We start from the raw sequence: 21,531 nt of genomic DNA, 5'->3' as shown, positions 1-21,531 counted from the left end.
CTTTGTTTTTAAACTCTTGAACCACATTTTAACAATTTATATAAATACTTTTCCATTTTTATGTCCCTTGAACTGTGTTTATCTTTTAGTAATTTCTCAGCAACAGAGTTTAACTTTTTTTATATATTCTCACCCGAGAATATGTTTTCCATTGCTTTTCAGAGAGAGTAGAAGGGAGAGAGAGAGAGATCAATGTGAGAGAGAGACATCAATCTGAGAGAGATATCAATTGGTTGATTCCCTCAAGCACCCTGACTGGAGCCGGGGATCGAGCCTGTAACTGAGGTGCGTGCCCTTGGCTGGAATGGAACCCGGGACCCTTTAGTCCTCTGGCCAACACTCTAACCACTGAGCCAAACTGGCTAGGGCCAGAGTTTAACATTCTAAATACAGATAACTGCAAAAGGATTTGAGTTTTTTTCTTTCAGCTTCATATTTCCTAAATTGTTTTCTCATCACATCTCCAAGCTAACTGGTCCATTTAGACTACATAAAATGTTTATAATTTTCATGTTTTTATCATACATATGTAAGTATAAATAAATAAATGTATTATAATTTAAAATTTTTAAGTAACTGGTTATAAGAAACTTTTTGCTCTGGAAAAGTTCTTTTTAAATGTTTAGAGTTAAAATGGTATTATTTCTTCCAGAGGACAATATCTTCTTATGATGAAATGTTATGACCTTGCAAAGTTCACTATTTATCAAGTAGCAGACATGAACAAAGGTAAATATAATTAATGCAAAATTATAATTGAATTAACTTAAAAGTAAACATCTCTTTAAAATTTTTACACTCTTTGCAATAGCTGTGTATAGATAGCTTGAAGGGTTCACTTGAAAATCAAAGTTAGATTTTGAAACTTTAAAAGTTCCATTTCATTTGTAAATAATCAATTAGTAAAATGGTTCATAATAGCGAATTTTGTGAGAGGGATAATTATAGGAAATACCAGGCTTACACTTTTTTTTTTTTTTTGGTTGTGTTGGAATGTCTTATTGTTTATTGATAGTAAATAGATTTTAGTATCATATTGATTTGTTAATTCATATTAAAAGATAGGTCACTGAGTTGCTTGACTTTCTCAAAATATTAGATATATTCTAAATCTTAGATACTTGACAAAGGTATTGGTAAACTTTCCTTTTCTTTTAGGTCTCATTGAGTTGAGTCCTATACAGCAAGCACTCATTTATTCATTTTGTGAAAATCATGACAAAGCCATTCAGGTCTTGGATGAGGCCACTTTGAATAGGCCTGACATCACCATGATTACTCTATTAGCAAAAGCCCAAATGAAGGCCAAGAGAAATAAGGTATAAAGTCTTGAGAAATAAGGTATAAAGTCTTGTTTACTAAGCCTATTAATGGAATTTTAATATTTTGCTTAGAATGACTGCTTCCATATCTTTTTACAAAACTAAATTACATCATTTATTTATTGATTATTCTGTTAATTAATATTTGGGTTGTTTCCTTTTATTCTTTTTTTTTTTTTAATTTATCTTTACTGTTGAAAGTACTACAGATATCCCCCCTTTTTTTCCCCATTGATCCCCTCCACCCCACATCCGCCCCCCCCCCAGGTCTTCACCACACTATTGTCTGTGTCCTTGGGTTATGCATATATGCATATAAGTTCTTTGATTAATCTCTCCCCACCCACTCCCCCACCCACACCTTCCCACTGAGATTCCTCAGTTTGTTCCATGCTTCTATGTCTCTGGATCTATTTTGTTCCTCAGTCTATTTTGTTTATTAGATTCCACATATGAGTGAGATCATGCAAAACTGAATCAGGAAGAATCAAAAAACCTGAATAGGCCAATAACAACTGATGAAATCGAAGCAGCAATAAAAAAAACTCCCAGCAAACAAAAGCTCTGGTCTGATGGCTTCACAGGGGAGCTTTCTAATTCTTTAAGTTGTAGGGTTAGAGAGTTTACTAAAAATTTTTCTTGCTTCTTGAGGTAGGCCTGTAATGCTATGAACTTCCCTGTCAGGGCTGCTTTCGCTGTGTCCCATAGATTTTGGGTTGTTGTGTATTCATTTTCATTTGTTTCCAGGAAGTTCTTTCTTTCTTGATCTCATTGGTAAGCCATTCATTGTTTAATAACATGCTATTTACCCTCCATGTGTTTGAATGTTTTTGAGTGTTTTATTGTAGTTGATTTCTAATTTCTTGCCATTGTGATCTGAGATGCTTGGTATGATTTCAATCTTCTTGAACTTGTAGAGACTGGTTTTATGTCCTAACATGTGGTTTATCTTCGAGCACAACCCATGTGCCCTTGAGAGAAATGCATATTCTGCAACTTTGGGGTAAAATGTTCTGTAAATATCAATTAAATCTATCTGATCTAATGTGTCATTTAGAGTCACTGTTCCTATGTTGACTTTTTGTCTGGAAGACCTATCCAGTGAAGTCAGTGGGGTATTCAAGTCCATGACTATGACTGTATTGCTGTTGATCTCTCCCTTAAAATCCTTAATGTTAATATTAATGGGTCCTTATTTATTGCCATTTTAATTTTTTATGCTCATGTTTCTCTCTCTGTTTCTTCTTCTTATTACAGCAGTCACTTTAACATTTTCTGCAATGCTGGTTTGGTGGTCACAAACTCCTTTAGCCTTTTTTTGTTTGGGAAGCTCTTCATTTCACCATCTATTTTAAATGATAGCCTTGCTGGATAGTGTAGTCTTGGTTTCAGATCCTTGTTTTGCATTACCTTGAATACTTCATGCCATTCCCTTCTGGCCCTCAGGGTTTCTGATGAGAAATCAGCTGACAATCTATGGGAGCTCCTTTGTAGGTAACAGGTTGCTTTTCTCTTTGCTGCTTTTAATATGCTTTCTTTGTCTTGAATTTTTGGCATTTTAATTATGATGTGTCTGGGTGTGGGCCTCTTTGGGTTCTCCTTGCTTGGAACTCTCTGCTTCCTGAACTTGTGTGACTTTTTCCTTGACCAAGTTAGGGGAGCTTTCTGCCATTATTTCTTCAAATATGTTCTCTATCCCTTGCTTACTTACTTTTTTTTTTTTTAACATATCTTTATTGATGTCAGAGAGAGGAAAGGAGGGGGGGAGAGAGAGAGATAGAAACATCAATGATGAGAGAGTCATTGATCGGCTGCCTAGCCTGCAACCTGGGTATGTGCCCTGACCGGGAATTGAACCCCGATCTCCTGGATCCTAGGTCGATGCTAAACTGCTGAGCCACGCCGGGCAGGGCTCCCTTGCTTACTTTTGACCTCTTCTGGCACTCCTGTAATTCGAATATTGTTATGTTTCATGTTGTCCCACAGCTCCCTTAGACTATCCTCCTGTTTTTTAATTGTTTTCTCTTTTTGGATCTCTGATTGAGTGATTTTTTTCTACCCTGTCTTCTAATTCTCTGATCTGATCCTCAGCTTCCTGTAATCTACTGTTTATTCTTTCCAGTGTATTCTTTATTTCTGCTGTCATTCTTCATTTCTGACTCGTCATTTTTCATAGTTCCCCTATCATTTTTCATGCTGTTGAGCATCCTTACAATCAGTATTCTGAACTCTATATCTGATAGATTGCTTATCTCCATTTCATTTAGCTATTTTTCTGGAGACTTCTCTTGTTCTTTCATTTGGGACTTGTTTTTTTTGTCTCCCCATTTTTGCTGTCTGTTTGGGTTTGTTTCTATGTATTAGGTAGATCTGCTAGGACTCTCAATCTTTTTGAACAGTCTCTGGTGCAGGCCAATCTCAGATGCTGTTTGTAACTGGCCTTGAGTACCCTGTTTGGAGCTATCAACAACCCATGGCTTGAGGTCCCCCTGTTGGGGCTGAGTACATTTGAACAGGACCAAGATGCACACTAAAGTCCGCTTTTCCAAGGCCAGGGTCCAGAAGCAGATCAGGCAAAGACTCAAAGCACTCTGAGGTCTGCCTCTGCCTGCAGGCTGATTAATCTGATTCTCTTAATGAGCCTCAGGCTGTAGAAACTCGGTGGGGTAGGGGGAGAGGTTTTCCAGCAGGGTGGGGCAATTGCTTTGCCCTCAGGCGAAAGCTGCTTGGAAGGTAAATGTCTGTCTCTGCAGTATGAGGGAATGACTCAGCACAGGAATCCAGAGGGGTGCCCTCTGAGCTTTATCTCCAGAGCCCACACAACCCTAGATTCTCCTCACACAGCTCCAGTCCACTCTGCCCTCCCTCTGCTGGAGCCCAAGGTGAGTGGCTGCGCATGAAACTTTGTGCTTTGTCTCTTTTTGAGGGTGCCTGCATTTTCATCCATTTCTCCCTGGCAGACAGAAACCCAGCAGCTTTTCACAGCCAGATGTTTTGGGCACCTTTCTCAGTTCTGGTGCTCTTGGCTGGCAAGCCCAGCCTGGGGTTTAGGCCCCAGAGTCCTCAGTGAGAACCCCCCACAGCTGAGATATCCCTCCGGACCTTCAGCTGCTGCCCGTGGGACCCCAGCCAGCCCTCTCTGGCCTCCACACTTCCTCCCTCCCAGTCTCTACATGGTCTCCACTTTTCCTCCTTTGTTATGAGGGTGCTCTCCAGCTCGTCGTCAGTTGCAGTTGATTATTCAGGATGTTTTTCCTATGTTTTAGTTGTAATTCCAGTTTGGTGTCAGAAGAGTGTCAGTGTAGCTTGCACTCAGTCCGCAACCATTTTTAATCTCCTCTCCTTTTATTCTTATTTTTTCTCTTAGAGTAGGGCTACTCTAAATATTCTTTTTCATGTCTTCTGTTAACATGTGGAGTAGTTTTCCAGGATTTCCCAGAATTTCCTAGGAGTGGAATTGTTGGTATGTAGAGAATGTCAATGCCTAACTTTCAAGAAAATGACACATTGTTCTGTATGGTTTTATTAATTTATTCTCCTACCTGCAGTATGAGTGTCCTGCTGATCTGCACCTTCTACAAAAATTGATGTTGTCAAACTGTTTTTTGTCAATTTGGAGGGTAAAGACTGATGCCTCCTCGTGGTCTTAATTCGCATTTCTTAGTTTGAGCATGCATTGAACATCTTTTTATATGTTTATTAGCCACTCATATTTCCTATTCTACCAATTTCCTTTACACATTTTTTTGGGGTCTTTTTTTGTATCAATTTTAGGCATTGAAAAACTAATTTCTGTTATTTATTCTTGGCTGATTTTGTGTGACATATATCTTCTTGCAATTTGTGGTTGTCTTTTAATTATCAATGTGGTGCCTTTTGGCGAACAGAGGTTCTTAATTTTAATGTGGTTGAATATATCTATTTTTTTTATTTTTGTTGTCATGTCTTTAAAAATTTGTTTTAGAAATTATTCCTTACTCCAAGGTCATAAAGATAGTCCCATATTTTTTTCTAAAAGTTTCAAAGTTTTGCTTTTTCCATTTAAAACCAAATATATTTTTTTGAGTGTGAGACTGTGATGAAGTTTCATTTTTTTCATGTAGATATTCATGTTCCATTATCATTTATTGAAATATTCTCCTTAACCCAAAGATCTGAAGTGTGACATCTGTCATAATATGTTTTCATGTATGCATGGATCTGATTTTGAGCTCTTGATTTCTATTCTGTTCATTTGGTCAATTTTTCAATTCCTGGCCTAATAGTAAAATGTCTTAATTACTACAATTTTATTGTAATTCTTGATATCTGGTAGAATAGAGACCCACAACATATTCTCCAGGAAATTTCTGGTTATTCTTGGGCCTTTACCCCTCCCTATATATTTTTTTATGGCATAATTATTATTTTTTCTTTATCTTTATTGTTGAAAATATTACAGATGTCCCTTTTTTACCCCTATTGATCCCCTCCACCCTGCATCCACCCCACCCCCAGGCCTTCTCCAGACCAATGTCTATGTCCATGGATTATGCTTATAAACCTATAAAGTTCTTTGAGTAATCTCTCCCCATCCACTCCCCCCCTTCCCTCTAAGATCACTCAGTCTGTTCCATGCTTCTATGTCTCTGGATCCACTTTGTTCATCAGTTTATTTTGTGTATTATATTCCACATATGAGTGAGATCATGTGGTACTTGTCTTTCTCTGACTGGCTTATTTCACTTAGCATAATACTCTCTAGTTCCCTCCATGCAGTCTCAAAGGATAAAAGATCCTTCTTTTTTTTACAGTTGCATAGTGTTCCATAGTGTAAGTGTACCACAGCTTTTTTATCCACTCATCTACTGATGGGCAGTTGGGCTGTTTCCAGATATTAGCTATTGTAAACTGTGCTGCTATGAACGTAGGGGTGCATAAGTTTTTTGTGATTGGTATTTTGGGTTTCTTAGGATATATTCTTTGAAGTAGGATCACTGGGTCAAATGGCAGGTCAATTTTTAATTTTTCGAGGAAACTCCACACTGCTTTCCACAGTGGCTGCACCAGTCTGCATTCCCACCAGCAGTGTACTAGGGTTCCCTTTTCTCCACACGCTCACCAGCGCTTGTCGTTTGTTGATGGAGCCATTCTGTCAGGTGTGAGGTGATACTTCATTGTGGTTTTAATCTGCATCTCTCTGATGATTAGTGACGTTGAGCATTTTTCATATGTCTCTTGGCCATTTGTATGTCCTCTTTGGAGAAGTGTCTATTTAGGTCTTTTCCCCATTTTTAAATTGGATTGTTTGTCTTCCTTTTGTTAATTTATATGAGTTCCTTATATATTTTGGATATTAATCCTTTATCAGATGTGTTGTTGGCAAATATGTTCTCCCATACAGTGGGCTCCCTTTTCGTTTTGTTGATGGTTTCTTTTGCTGTACAGAAGCTTTTTATTTTGATGCAACCCCATTTCTTTATTTTCTCTTTCGTTTCTCTTGCCCTAGGAGACATATTGGCAAACATATTGCTACAAGAGATGTCTGAGATTTTGCTGCCTACATTTTCCTCTAGGATTTTTATGGTTTCATGTCTTACATTTAGCCATTTTGAGTTTATTTTAGTGTATGGTGTAAGTTGGTGGGCTAGTTTCATTTTTTTACATGTACCTGTACAATTATCCCAAAACCATTTATTAAAGAAACTGTCTTTACTCCATTGTCAAATATTTATTGCCTCCTTTGTCAAATATTAATTGGCGATAATGGTGTGGGTCAATTTCTGGATTCTCTGTCCTGTTCCACCGATCTATGTGTCTCTTCTTGTGCCAGTACCATGCTGCTTTGATTACAGTGGCTTTGTAGTTTAACTTGATATCTGGTATTGTGATCCCTCCAACTTTCTTCTTTCTCAAGATTGCCATGGCTATTCGGGTTCTTTTTTGGTTCCATGTAAATTTTCGAAGTGTTTGTTCTAGATCTGTGAAATATGCTGTTGGTATTTTAATAGGGATTGCATTGAACTTATAGATTGTTTTGGGTAGTATGGACATTTTAATGATGTTAATTCTTCTAATCCATGAACATGTTATATTTTTCCATTTGTTTCTATCTTCCTTTATTTCTTTTTTTCGGTGTCTTATAGTTTTCCGAGTAAAGGTCTTTTACATCTTTGGTTAAGTTTATTCCTAGGTATCTTATTTTTTTAGTTGCAATGGTAAATGGGATTGTTTCTTTAATTTCTGTTTCTGAGAGTTCATTATTGGTGTATAAAAATGCCATTGATTTCTGGCTGTTAATTTTGTATCCTGTTACCTTGCCGAATTCATTTATTAAATCTAGTTTTTTGGTGGAGTCTTTAGGATTTTCTATGTACAATATCATGTCATCTGTGAATAATGACAGTTTTACTTCCTCCTCTCCAGTTTGGATGTGTTTTATGTTTTCTTCTTGTCCAATTGCTGTGGCTAGGACTTACTTCCAGTACTATGTTGAATAAGAGTGGTGAAAGTGGACACTCCTGTCTTGTTCCTGTTCTTAGGGGAAATGGTTTTAGTTTTTACCCATTGAGTATGATATTGGCTGTAGGTTTGTCATATATGACCTTTATTATGTTGAGGTATGTTCCCTCTATTTCCACTTTGCTGAGAGTTTTTATAAAAAATGAGTGTTGGATTTTGTCAAATGCTTTTTCTGCACCTATTGATATGATCATGTGATTTTTTTCTTTCAATTCATTTATGTGATGTATCATGTTTATTGATCTGTGAATATTATACCAGCCTAGCAGAAATCCCACTTGGTCATGGTGCATGATCTTTTCAATGTATTGCTGGATCCCATTTGCTAATATTTTGTTGAGGATTTTAGGCACCTTTGTTAATCAGGGATATTGGCCTGTAATTCTCTTTCTTTGTATTGTCTTTATCTGGTTTTGTAATTAAGCTAATGCTGGCCTCATAAAAAGAACTTGGAAATGTTCCTTCCTCTTGGATTGTCTGAAATAGTTTGATGAGTATAGGTTTTAATTCTTCTTTGAATGTTTGGTAAAACTCCCCTGTGAAGCCATCTGGGCCAGGGCTTTTGTGTGCTGGGAACCCTTTGGTTACTGCTTCAACTTCATCAGCAGTTATGGGCCTATTCAGGTTTTCTGACTCTTCCTGATTGAGTTTTGGAAGGTTGTATTTTTCTAGGAATTTGTCCATTTCATCCAGGTTGTCCAGCTTGGTGGTATATAGTTGTTCATAGTATTTTCTTACAATCCTTTGTGTTTCTGTTGGGTCAGTTGTTATTTCACCTCTTTCGTTTCTGATTTTGTTTATTTGGGTCTTCTCTCTTTGTTTCTTGATGAGTCTGGCTAAAGGTTCATCAATCTTGTTTATCTTTTCAAAGAACCAGCTCTTGGTTTTATTGATCTTTTGTATTGTTTTTTTAGTCTCTATGTCATTTATTTCTGCTCTGATCTTTATTATTTCCTTCCTTCTGCTTACTCTGGGCTTTTCTTGTTCTCAACAACTTGTCAAGATCTATTAAAAATCCCTTTGGATTTTTGATTGAATTTTGATTCTCTAGATTATTTTAGGGAGAATAACACCTTTGTGATATTGATTCCTTTTAGGAATGCTCTTATATTTACTTTAACCTCCCCTAGTGCCTTCATTGCTCTGCTAGAAAACTGGGGCCACCTTTGATTGCCTTCTATGATATCAATAATGATGTTCTCTTGGTTCTGCTTTTTAAATATCTCTCAATTCTACTTCCATTTTCTATCTGTGTGGTCACTATTCTAGTTAGAACATATTTTTATTTTGCTTGAATTATAGCAACGGTGTTGCACTCTAAACATTTACCTACACAGCAGCCACAGTACTGTTTCCAGAATGTGAATAAATATGCCTTACCTGCAAGCCCCTGAGAGCTGTTGAGGAGACTTTTCAGAGCAGTGAGAGAGAGGTGGACATCAGCTGGAGGAGCAAGCAGGAGGAAGTAAAGATGCGTTCATTTACATTTAAATGGGATGGGAGACTTTATGGACTCAAGGAGACAGTGAAGGGACCGAGGTCCAAAAGAGTAAGGAAATAACAGGTTGTGCTCAGGTCAGGCAGAAGGAGACAGGGTCAACGGCACAGCTTGTGTTAGCTCTGAAAGGATGAAGAAAAATTATTCGAAGACAGGAGAGAAAAAGATGGAAATGGAGGAAGTTATAGATACATGAAAAGTTAAAAGGAAGGACATTGAGATGATGATTTTTCCTATGTCAAGATCAAGTGCTGAGAGTAGGGATGGAAGGATGGATGTTGATGTGGGATGTAAACGTGTGGAGAAAATGCTAACCTACTGAAATGAACATTTAGTATATCCAAGTTAAATCTCTATTGTTTCTTTAGCAATTTAGTAGAATTAAGAAAATGGGCTAAAGAGTCACAAGTATTTGTGTTCCTATATAGATGTGTATATCAATTAGCTAATTTTGAAAAGGCATTTCTATCTGAAAAATTGAATTTTTTTCATTAATGAGTTTCAACTATTTTTATTAAATGGTTTAAATGGGTGATTTTTGATGTTAGTTTATTTTCTGGTGTCAATAGAACTCCATTAAGAGCACAACAGGACAATACAAAGGTTGATTAAAACCACTAGATATTATCATTGGAGATATTTTACTGCCTGAAAGCTGCCCAGTATTACCTTCAGGAAAATTACTAGGAAATTGGTCATAAACTAGTGTATAAATTTAAGTTTAAGGCTTTAAGAAAATAATTTTTAGAATTTAGAAAGTATAGTTCCAAAAGTCCATGTTTGTGAGCCAGCTGAAGTCCTGGCTCGTGGGCTAGGCACCTGGCGGGACGCTGTGTGGTCAGACAGGCCGTGATCCTCTTGTCGCGGTGTACCGACAAGATCTGCATGTGAGTAGGGCTGTGTGCTCAGGATTCCTTTTAACGTTTAAGGTTTTCATGTTAAGTAAACAGTAGAAAGAAACATTCTCAAGCCCTTCTCTCTTTTACCCTTGTAGGAAGCTGTGAGACTGTTTAAAAGGGCGTTGGATGTCTTTTCTCATTCCGATAAAGGACCAAATGCCTTAGAGGCGGCAGTGGACTCCCTGTATAACTTGGGCCTTTGTTACATGGATGAAGGCAACTTACAAATGGTATTTTGTGTACTTAGGGACATAGGTTACTTGAGATTTTAGAAATTGCTTGCATTTAGCTCTCTTTCTGCAGAGTGCCTGTACAGGGAGTGACTAATACAGTAGACCAAAGCTGCTTATAAAGCGTGGCTTGTTGCAGTCGGGACGCACCCTGCGATACCTACTGCATTGATTTATCCAACACCTTTTATTTGATGCTTATTTGCCAACAATATTCAAAAGACTAATGTGTGTTTCTCACCAAAACTAATAAATTTAACTGGAAGAAATTATTATAGCAAAGTAATTTTATCACATTAATGTACATTTACCTATTAAATTGTAAGTACTTTAAATTGAGTGATTCATTCTAATGTAGAATAAGTGGAAAATGTTTAGGACACTGATTTCTCTTAATGACAACTGAGAATTCAAATCTGATTAAAACTGATTATTTAGATGGCTAAATTCATTGAAAACCAGTCGATTCAATATTTATATACTTATCCAGTATTTGTCTGTTTTACGCAATTCTCTGTTTCAAAATTGTCAAATACGTAAAATAATTGATAATTTCCAATGGCTAATTTTGGATATTCTACAACTGTATCTCTGTCTACACACACACACACACACACGCACGCGCACACACTCTCGTCCTTACATTCATAAGAGTGGACAGTGTCAGAAACTTGCATCTCAGACCTCAAAAGAGAGTTGCACTTGATTTATTGTTCCCTTAAGAAATTCCAGTAAATAGAAGATTAATTACAAATCTTTTCCATGTTTTTAGTCCTTTTGGCCAACCAGAGCAAACCTAGCTTTGCTTTACAATGTTGGGAAAAATTTTGGAGTTCTGTTGTTCTGAAATTTCACAGCTATGTATCTGTGATGGTTTTGGGCCCTCCTGGAAAACAAATGTACTGATGTGATTTCTTTGAAGAAACACAGTATGAAGAATAAAGATTAAAATTACACCTGCAAAAATATTGTAATCTAACCACATGAATTATGTAGACATTAATGTGGGAGTAAGGGACCTGTAAATTATAATCATAAACCTGACTTGTTCATAAATATTACTTTTGTTTGCTCCACAAGGTTCACTGGGGAAAATGTATTTAGAATGGCCAAAAAAGATGGAACACTTTCAACAATAGCTATATATAGTAATTCATTAACATTATAAATTAATATAAATTCTACTCATTAAACCATTTGCTTTGTAACAATGTACTCTTCTAGGCTTTTGATTCTTTTACAAAAGCTGTGAGACTAAATCCTGAATTTGCAGAAGGCTTTCATCAACGTGGGGTTTGTAAAGTAAAACTCAACAAGGATAACGCAATCCTGGATTTAAATCGTGCAGTTACCCTCAATCCAAAACATTATGAGGTATTTAAATGAACGCTTCCAGTGATTTAGAGAGTGTGTTATAGATTTGCTAAAACTATTAAATCCTTTCTAAGTCATTGTTATTAGCTAGTGACAAGCGGTTACTTATTTCTACTTTTCAGATAACTGTTTCGATAATGCATTACCTGTATTTCCCCTTGAGCTGAAAATATTATTTCCAACAGAGATATTATATATGTAAAAGTGTTTTGTAAACTGTGATGTATATAAATATTGTTAATATTTTAATGTATATATTAATAATTATAATTTTATATACTGTGTTATTATTAATTTCATTTACTTCTTGTTTTGCTATCACATTTATTTCTTACTTTTAAAAGACTATAAAGACAACACAAAATTTAGTAGGTGAAGTTTGATTGGACCCTGATTTTAAAAGTCTATGAATTTTATGAATTTTATATATGGACCAAATATTAGATGCTTTTAGGGAAATACTATTAATTTTCTTAGACATATTATGGTACTGTGATTGTACAGGAGAATGTCTTTTTCACAGGAGATACATACTGGAGACTTGGGGTGAATTGCTACCATGTCTACAACCTATTTTTAAACAGTTCAGGGAAAAATAGATACAATAAATATTGCAAATATATTAATAACTATTCAATCTAGGTGGTAGTCATACAGATAGATGTTCATTGTACTATTCTTTCAATTCTGTGTTTAAAATTTTTTCTAATAACGGATTAGAAAAAAACTACATTTTATACCATCTCTGGGTGGCATAGATTTGTCCAAACTACCATGTATTTTGGCAGAATTGGTGCTTTTACTATAACACCCATCCCTGCTTTCTTCCTCTCTTTCTCTGAAAAGGCCTATTTAAGCCGAGTAGCCTTCTATGGTTTGAAAGGCAGATACTCCAAAGCAATCCTGAATTGTAATGAGGCCATCAGAATTTACCCTCAGAGTGTGCGAGCTTACATCTGCAGAGGGGTTCTGAAATACTACAACAAGGTAGGGGGGCCTGTCTCGTTTATGGACGTTTCGGAGCGGGCGATGCTCCGATGCCTTTCTTTTTTCTCTGAGAGAAGAACCACGTGGTGCTGAGGACAGAGCTGCATAGAACACCTTACACTCTCAAGCACATCAAAAGGGTTACAAAACAGTGACATTTTTTGACATTTACATTTTAAATAGCACAGTAGTATATTATTATTCATTGTAAAGAATTTGGAAAATACCAAGGGAATAAGGAAGACTAAAGTCACCTATGATCTCACCATCAATTGAAAATTTCTGAGAGCATTTTGGTGTATTTGTTTTGTCTCTTTTCTTCTTCTAATAATATATGGTCTATACTTTCCAAAGTGAGATTATGCTACTTATATAACTTGCATTGTGCCCTGCTTCTCCCACTTAACCTTTGAAGATACCATTTTTAAATGGTTGAATAATATTCCATCATAGCTTTTTTTTACCACTTGATTGTTGGAGATTTGGGTTTTTAATTTTTTTTTACTATTTTACTATTTTAAACAGTACAGGTATACACACTGAGAACACAGTCATTGCTTGAGTTTATAGCTAATTACTAAATTACTGGGTCAAAGCGTGTGTGTAGCAGCATTGATATCTGATACTTCATAGAATACATTATTTTTCCTAATTTTCTGACCTTTTTTGTAGTTATTTCATATGAAATATTTTGTAAATAATACCTCAAAGCAAAGGTAAGACCTTGTATTATATATTAATTCCATGAAAATTACTGTCTATAGAAATGGATGATCTAAGGTATCAAAGAAACATCAGTGAGGAAGCAAAAGAACATGGATAGAAAACATGACTCTTAAGTGATCTGACAGCATGAGTGACAGCCAGCGAGCTCTGGTGAATGTTTGCTGGAGGAATATGGCTTGCTTCTCTTTTACCAATAAGAAGCATAATTTTCTCCTTGCTGTGTATCAACATTGGCAATAAGATAATCATCTAAATTAAAGTTTTTTATATATTTAATTTTATTTGCAAGTAACAGAAACTATAATAATAATTCCTACCAAGAGATCTTCTTAATTAACTCTGTGAAAGAGCAGCTTGATCGTCTTAATATCACAGATGCCACACAGAGTGTTCCAAAAACTCTGATAGAATCAAGAATTTATTTTACAATTAAATTTCAGTTCATTACGACTAACCCTTCTCACCTAATTATTTTTTTCTCTGTAGACTTATAAGCTAGCGATTACAGATTTAACTACAGCTATCAACATGGACAAAAACAGCTATATAGCATTTTACAACAGAGCATTGTGTTACACCAAGATAAGTGAACTTCAAATGGTAAGATGACCATTTTAGTAAACAAAATGTTAAAGCACGTGTAAAATATTTTCTTATTATTTCTGTTGCAATTTTGAAAAACAATTCTTGTGGAAATGCACACACCCCACACACCCACACACACAACTTGAGAAACCAAAGAACCATTTCAAAGTATATTTCATTTTTTGTCAGTGCTCACCAAATTTTCTTATACAATCTCAGTAAAATGTCCAATGAAAAATTGATTTTACAGTGCTTATTAAAAAACATATATAAATTAAAATACATTACATAATGCTCATTAGAGTAAATGTTTCTACTGATAGACTATGTGCATAATTTTTAAGCAGCGATCATTAGCAACATTGTTGCTTCAAAATCCCAGGGTCAACTAGAGCAGTTTGCTGAGGTATTTTTTTGCACAGCGCTCAGACCGCAGATGCAGCAGTTTTGAGTGACGGTTTCCAGCTCTGGGATCAGTGGCCAGTGGCAACTATTGCTTGTGCTTTTTGCAGGCCTAGCTGATGGCTGCAGCAAACCTTTTTTGCTATTTGTCCTGGGCAGCTCCCACCTGGGCAAGCCCTTTTTTATGATTTCTAATCTTACCCCCCTTTTCCTCCTTTGTCAGTTTCCAGTCAAGATCTGTCAGTGGGGAGCCCCTGGCCCGTGGGGCCTCAGTGTTGGGCCCTCCACTTGCAGCTCTTTCCCCTCCCTTTACTTGTCTCCCTCCTGGTTTCTATCCACTTCCACAGCCCAGGAGGCACTCCTTTCAAAGACTACCTCAAACTCCTGCACTTCTGCTTGCACAAACTCCCCCAATCTCCTGGAAAGTGGGCAGTTAAACCTGTTTAAAACATTTAGAGATTTTGAAATTTATTTGCTATGGAAGGGAAGTTGAGAAACATTGTTTCTAAAAGGATGTAGAATTCCTGGCAACCAGAGGATCAGGTTTCCTCGAGGACCGTTGACAAATGAATAACTAATTTTTAACAAAGGAGTTGTTAAGATTCTAGGACTAATTAAGGGATCATTTATCAGGGTAACTTGCTCAGCAGGTGTCTTTGATGACTCCCTCCCCACCCCCACCCCTGCCTTTTCTGGGTAACTCTGAAGTTACAAACAATGGGCTGGGTGGGGGCAGGGAACTCCCATTTCTGTTCTCTCTCATAGGAGCAGAGCCCAGTGCTCTATGAATAAGGAAAATGAAAAAAACTACCTAAATAGGGACCTCAGTACTAGTATAAATCATATTGACTACTCTAGAGCTGCCATGTACCCAACCCATTTCACCCAATCACTCATTTTACAGATGAGGAAATGGAAGTAGGGAGAGGTTAGAAACACATCCAAGTCACACAGGGAGTAAAGACACTGCTGTTCACAAGTTTATTTGCTTCTGGTTAACAGTCTTTAGGTGGCTTTGTAAAACATTTGACCTCCAGCATGGGGACCGGATGTCATTTAACAGCGTCACCTCCTCCCTTTATGTCTACCTCCACCTGTTTTTCAGCATTCCTGCCAACACTACACTGAGAAAACCCAAGTATCTTACTGCAGAAAATGCACTTAGACATTCTCCCAAGATATGGTTTCATAAAAATTAACAGGTGAATTCTGATTCCTAGGTTCCTATGGCCTTAATAAAAATAGTAACAGTTAGTACTTATTGTGTGGTAGGCACTGGGCTAAATGTTTTACCAATATGTCATCAAAATGAATTTCTGCAACAATATGGTGAATTATTAATATCCCAGTTTTGCAGATGAGGAAACTGAAGCTTAGTGTTAAGTAACATACCCAAGAATGAAAAGCTAGTAATAATAGCAGAGGCATGATACAAATCCTGCTCATTAACCTTCATGAATCTCATTTTATAGCTTTTGTTTCCTCTGTGTCACATATTCAGCTGCCTAGTGGATCTTGAGGCATCTTACAGGCTTTATGTTCTGTGATTCTATGAAAAGTGCTAGCATTCTAGTTTTATTAATTATTATGAATTATTTTTACAACCCTGGCAAAGTTTGTTAATAATTATGCCACAATGTATATAACTGTACAATTCTTTTAGACACTTGAGTACCTAATCATGAAACACTAGAAGACCACTGAGCAATTAGTAAAATATTATTTATTTGCATTTTCAGTTAGCACACGTTACAGGCATATATGATTTGGCCCTTTTCTGATGAAATTATATGGCTGTTTTGGACAAAATGTTCAGTAGAAAAATGAGTTAAGAGATTCAGCTCCAACTCAAATTTGGGATGCTCCTTTTATCTGGTGCAGAGTAGATGACCAGTAAAAATTTGTTTATTAAATGAATGAAATAAAAAGATAAAAGTGATAGAGAAAGATTCTCTGAGTTGATTAATTCTCAACTGAGATTAATGTATTAAAAAAAACCACACCCCTAGTATATCTATCATAATATTTTGAAGTAATTTTCCAATAAGTGCTTACTCATTAGCTATATTAAGACCCATTTTCATTGATTCATGATTTATTCTCTCAACAAAAGTTTATTGATTGCTTATTATGTGCAGGCACAGTGCTAGTTACTGGCTTTACAATGGTGAAAAAAAGGATAAGCTCTGCGTCCATAAAACTTAGGTTCCCGTGAGGAAAACAATAAAATACTAAAAAGAAACTGATTTTCGAAAGATAAAAGTGCTCTGCTTTAATGTCAGCAGTCATGTGGGAAACTGCCAGGTGGGGAAACATGTTGGATGACCCTTCCACCTATAACAGCAGAAATGCTTAGGGTGAGTCACAAAGAGCATGAGGTGCAGCCACAGTCAGCACCACCTATTAAAATGTAGCATTATTCAAATATTTAGTTAAGGGGACTCTTTAAATTCAACAAATGATTATCTTGGACCATAAATTGTAAGTAAAATTAAATACTAACTATGGGGTCCTAGTTTAGGCATAAACACATATTTCTTTGGCCAATGTAGTAAGGCTCTAAAGCGCTGAATCTAGATTGTAAGTGATTATTTCATTTTTAGGCATTAACAGATTATGGAATTGTGCTTCTTCTTGATGCTGGAAAATCAGTGACATTAAATACCTTCATTAATCGTGGACTCATCTATGTAGAACTAAAGCAGCACAGTTTCGCTCTAGAGGTAAACCTTCCTGTTCACTTGTGAAAATGAACCCACTTGGTTTTTCTTGCGCACTTCTGAAAATAGTGAACACCTTTTCTCAAGACCAAATGCCAGTATTGATGAGCAATAACTCACCTTTTAGCAAGAACTGTATTGAAATACTTTGAATGACTAATAGAACTTTTGTTAGAAAGATGTGTATTTTTACTTTGTTTTGATACAGGCAGATAGCCAATGTGTGAAAAAAAAAAAGTTTCTGATTTGATGAAAATATAAGACTATCACTTCCCCCATGGAGTATCTTGACTACACACAAAATTCAATTATTAAGCAAATAAAATGACATGTATTGTGTACTTTGCTGCTTAATGCTAACTCCTCAGTTACAATTTTCCTCATTCCCCATTGAAAATATATAAAAATAAATCTCTTTTGTATAGAGTAGAAAATAACTGCTCAAAATAGGCTACTGAGAATAGTGGGAACAGGCCCTCAGCATTGCAATAGAAGATGGCATCTGCAATATATCAAAAAGGAACAGGTGGTTAAAAATGCATTTCTTTATAGAACAATTAAACAAAATTCACCATTCTAATGTTTTCATCTTATTTGTATTGTCTATTTTAAATTAATTTTGGAATAAAGATTAAGAGGTACCAGGCAAATTAAACAGCAGTTTGCAGTTGAATAATGGTAGCTTTGCTTCTTGGTTTCTGAGGAACCACAGCAGAAATTTATTATGCAGTGGAGTGTTTCCTGCTTTTTCACCTCCAAAGATGGCTCGTATTATTTTTCGACTTCTGGGGTCATCTTTTGAGGTTCTGCCCCATGGAATTACTTATTATTAGGGAAGTGTCTGAGAAATCTTATTCTAGGCAATTTACACTATGATGAAATGTAATTCCAAACATTGAACTCCTTTAGGTTTTGGTTTTGAGATATACCGTTTGGCATTTCCTCAGGGAGGGGAGCTAAAGAACTTCTTTGTTTGGAGTAGGCAAGAAAGTTACGGACTCTGGGTAACAGTGTTGGGAGTAGAGAAGTCAGGAAAGGGGATCGGGAACAAAAGAGCCAGTGCTGGAGAAGTCAGTGCAGGGCCTGTGGTATCTACAAGGTAAGTATTTATTTAGTATTTAATATCAACATACCAGGTTCTCAACAATGCTGCACAATTTATAATTGTAACTTACAGATGAGGAAGCTGATATCCGAAAGAAGCTAAAGAGTCTTTTAACCAGGAAGTATTGGGGCAAGATTTGATCTCAGGTCTCACCTGATTCCAAATCCCATGTTCTCCCCAACAAGGCAGGTACTGGCATTGGCATTGGAGGTATGGAGATGGGTAAGACAGATTTCCAGTCCTTGAGGAGCTCATGGACTAGTGGAAATCATTCTTGATCCCTCTCTTTCCTCACACCCTACATCTAACTCATGAGCCAGTGCAGTCACTCTACCATCAAAGCATATTTCGAATTCAGTCATTTCTCATTTTTGCCACTATTATCTGTCTCCCACCATCTTTCCCCTGGACTACTGCAGGAGCTTCCCAGCCGGCCCCTCTGCTCCTGCTCTTGTGTCTCTCTCTCCAAGCGGTTCTCTAAACAGCAGCAGATCAAGTTACTCCTCTGCTCAGAACCCTCCAGTAGCCTCCCTTCACACTCAAAATAAAATTTGCACCCTTGACTGTGGCCAGCCAAGACCCTTCATGATCTGACTGCTGCTCACTGATCTGACTTCATTGTCAAACAGTCTTTTCGGCGCTCAGGCCCCTCCACTCTGGCGTTTTGCTCTTCCTTGGCCATTCCAGGCTCCCTTCCTGCCTGGGGGTCCGCACACAAGCTATTCTCTATACAAGGAACACTCTTCCTACTGATCTGTGTATGCCTCATGCCCTGCTTTCATTTTAGGTTTCTGCTCAAATGTGACACCCTCAGTCAGAAAAAAAAGGTAGATTAATTAAAATGGGACATTAGAAAGTTAAAATAATGCAAAGTAAGTGTGGACAGGGAAAACAAAGAAACAGAAAACAGAGCAGCAGAAAACAGTAAGGTAGTAGACCTTATTGGTTTAGTAGATGGTAAAAATATAGACCAATTTAGGTAATGAGAATATCAGATCAGAATTTTTTAAAAAGTCCACTATATTCTGGCTACAAAAATCACACTTTAAATACATTGATATAGATAGGTAAGGTAAAAATCCTGGGGAAAATATGCCCTGCAAACACTAAAGAAGAAAAAAAAAATCCCCAAACCCCCTAAAAACTCATTTCCTTTACATAAATAAAAAATAAATTTGAAAAAATAAATTAGAAAAATGAGAAAGAACCAGCCAAGAAGTGTAAGACTGACTAACAGAAGGGCTAAGTGAAGAAGAAGCAGGAGGCAGGAGTCTTGACACTTGCCCAGGGAAACATTCTTAGTGGGCACTGGACAGAGGGGCCAGGCAGGATGAGCGCTGACAGCGCGGAGCCAAGCGGCAGTTGTGTGACCTTCGCAGGGTCGCCTCCGTCTGGAAGTGGAGCGCGGCGCTGGCCTGGCGCTGTTTAGGAAGGTGACGGGTAGGCTTGCTGGACCGAGAGCCTGTGTTTATCTCTTTGCCCTCTTGAAAACCTAGCAGGGAGACAGCAAAGAAATAAAAAGGATATAATTCCACAGGGTTAAAGATCGTGGAGGAAAGATGTTCAGACACCTAAAACAACCATTCCGTAAGTGTTTTAATGCCTCCAACTTAAATATCAATGGGTAGCCAAGGGTCCTACGCTTGAGGGAAGTAAAATAGAGACTAAAACAAATTATTACGGGTATAGTGATGGTGGGAGAAAAGACGTGTGGAATGATGGAGTAAGATAGCTAAATTCTATCCTATGTGGGAAGTTAAACATGATACAATTCTCATGCTCTTTTAAATTTGAAGATAAACAGCCGAAGAAATAATAGCAAGATGTAAACACAACTGTCTTTGGGGAGTGGGGCTCGGGGGTAAGGAGAGGTGGAGCAGGGGATTGCTGCAAGCTCTGTAAATTTTCTAGTTTTATTAGGCCCTATAAACTTTGTACATGGATTATTTTGATAAGAATAAAAGTAAATAAATAAAATATGTCTTTAGATGCAATTTACAAATGACAAGATAAAAGTGGCTTTAATTAAACAAGCACGAATAATAGGAAGTTGATGGAATCGGGGGATGTCGAGACAGTGAGTGTTAACTATGCTTTCAGGGAGATTGGTAGTGACAGGAACTAGAAAGACAGGGCCATGTGTAGTTTGCAGGCAGGGAGGGTGAGGGAAGGCATGTCAGGTCAGGGCAGTGAAACAAGGATTAAAAATACAGAAAGCAGCAATGTGATGGAGCAAGTTTCCAGAGGAGAGGGGAAGGAACAAGGTCAAGAGCCCACCCTCTGACACAGAAACAAAGACAGTGGGAGTGAAGGTCCTTACAAATACACTCATCAGTGGAAGGAATTTGCTTTGTGTATGAGTGACTATGTGTGGCTTGTTATTTATGATCCTCATACTAGAGAAAAGATTAATACAGAAGGGAAAAATCATAAAAAAACAGCTGTTAGCTTTATTCTAAGTAATACTAATAGTCATCACTTACGTCTATTGCTGATAATTATGTATATAGAGTCAGGTTGACTTTTGTAAGTTTTACCTGATTACAAAACTAAACTTGGTATTCTCAGCCTTTTAAGTTCTTGACCATGCCTCACAATCCCAAAATAAATAGGGAAGTTTCTAATCTCAATTTCACTTGTAAGTTTGCCTCCACTTTAAAACAGTCGTCTTAGCCAGGCCAGAGTGGCTCAGTTGGTTGAGCATTGCCCTGTGTGCTGAAAAGTTGCTGGTTCGATTCCTGGTCAGAGCACATCCCTGGGTTATGGCTTCTATCCCTGGTTGGGGCACATATGGAAGGCAACCGCTCTATGTTTCTCTCTCTCTGCCTTCCTCTCTCTAAACATGTCCTTGGGTGAGGATTTAAAAACACACACAAAACGATAAAAAAATAAAACAGTCCTCTTAGGGGAGTTATCTGGTAGCGTATTTGATTAGATTACATTTAATTAGACAAGAGATTTCTTATTGTCTTCCAGATAGTTCCTTTTAGTATCAAAATATGCTTCAGGAATCTAAGTGAGGATGCTACATATTGACATATTGGTCAGAAACATATTAGTCTGACTAAAACCTTCCTCTTCCAATAGTATCCCAGCGACTTTGCTTGACTCCACTACTCCCTCTGCCACCCCCAATATTTGCAGAAAACTTATTCTACTCCCACAAGACAACCGGCTTCCTC

At 37.1% G+C, this 21,531-nt stretch overlaps 1 protein-coding gene across 1 annotated transcript in view; it reads left to right on the top strand.

Annotated features, from left to right (window-relative positions):
* The window catches only part of TTC6 (tetratricopeptide repeat domain 6), a gene marked incomplete at its 5' end in the record, with an annotated part of 188,853 nt that overhangs the window by 145,253 nt on the left and 22,069 nt on the right, over positions 1 to 21,531 (top strand). Inside the window, 7 exons of the mRNA XM_081118398.1 lie at positions 653 to 729; positions 1,159 to 1,319; positions 10,316 to 10,450; positions 11,675 to 11,824; positions 12,671 to 12,811; positions 14,024 to 14,137; positions 17,128 to 17,247. Coding sequence (XP_080974524.1) covers positions 653 to 729; positions 1,159 to 1,319; positions 10,316 to 10,450; positions 11,675 to 11,824; positions 12,671 to 12,811; positions 14,024 to 14,137; positions 17,128 to 17,247 — 898 coding nt within the window. The remainder of the gene's footprint in view (positions 1 to 652; positions 730 to 1,158; positions 1,320 to 10,315; positions 10,451 to 11,674; positions 11,825 to 12,670; positions 12,812 to 14,023; positions 14,138 to 17,127; positions 17,248 to 21,531) is intronic.

This window comes from Miniopterus schreibersii (assembly GCF_964146895.1).
Source record: "Miniopterus schreibersii genome assembly, chromosome: 1".
In the NCBI taxonomy this organism is placed as follows: domain Eukaryota; kingdom Metazoa; phylum Chordata; class Mammalia; order Chiroptera; family Miniopteridae; genus Miniopterus; species Miniopterus schreibersii.
This window is presented reverse-complemented; position numbering and strand designations above follow the sequence as displayed.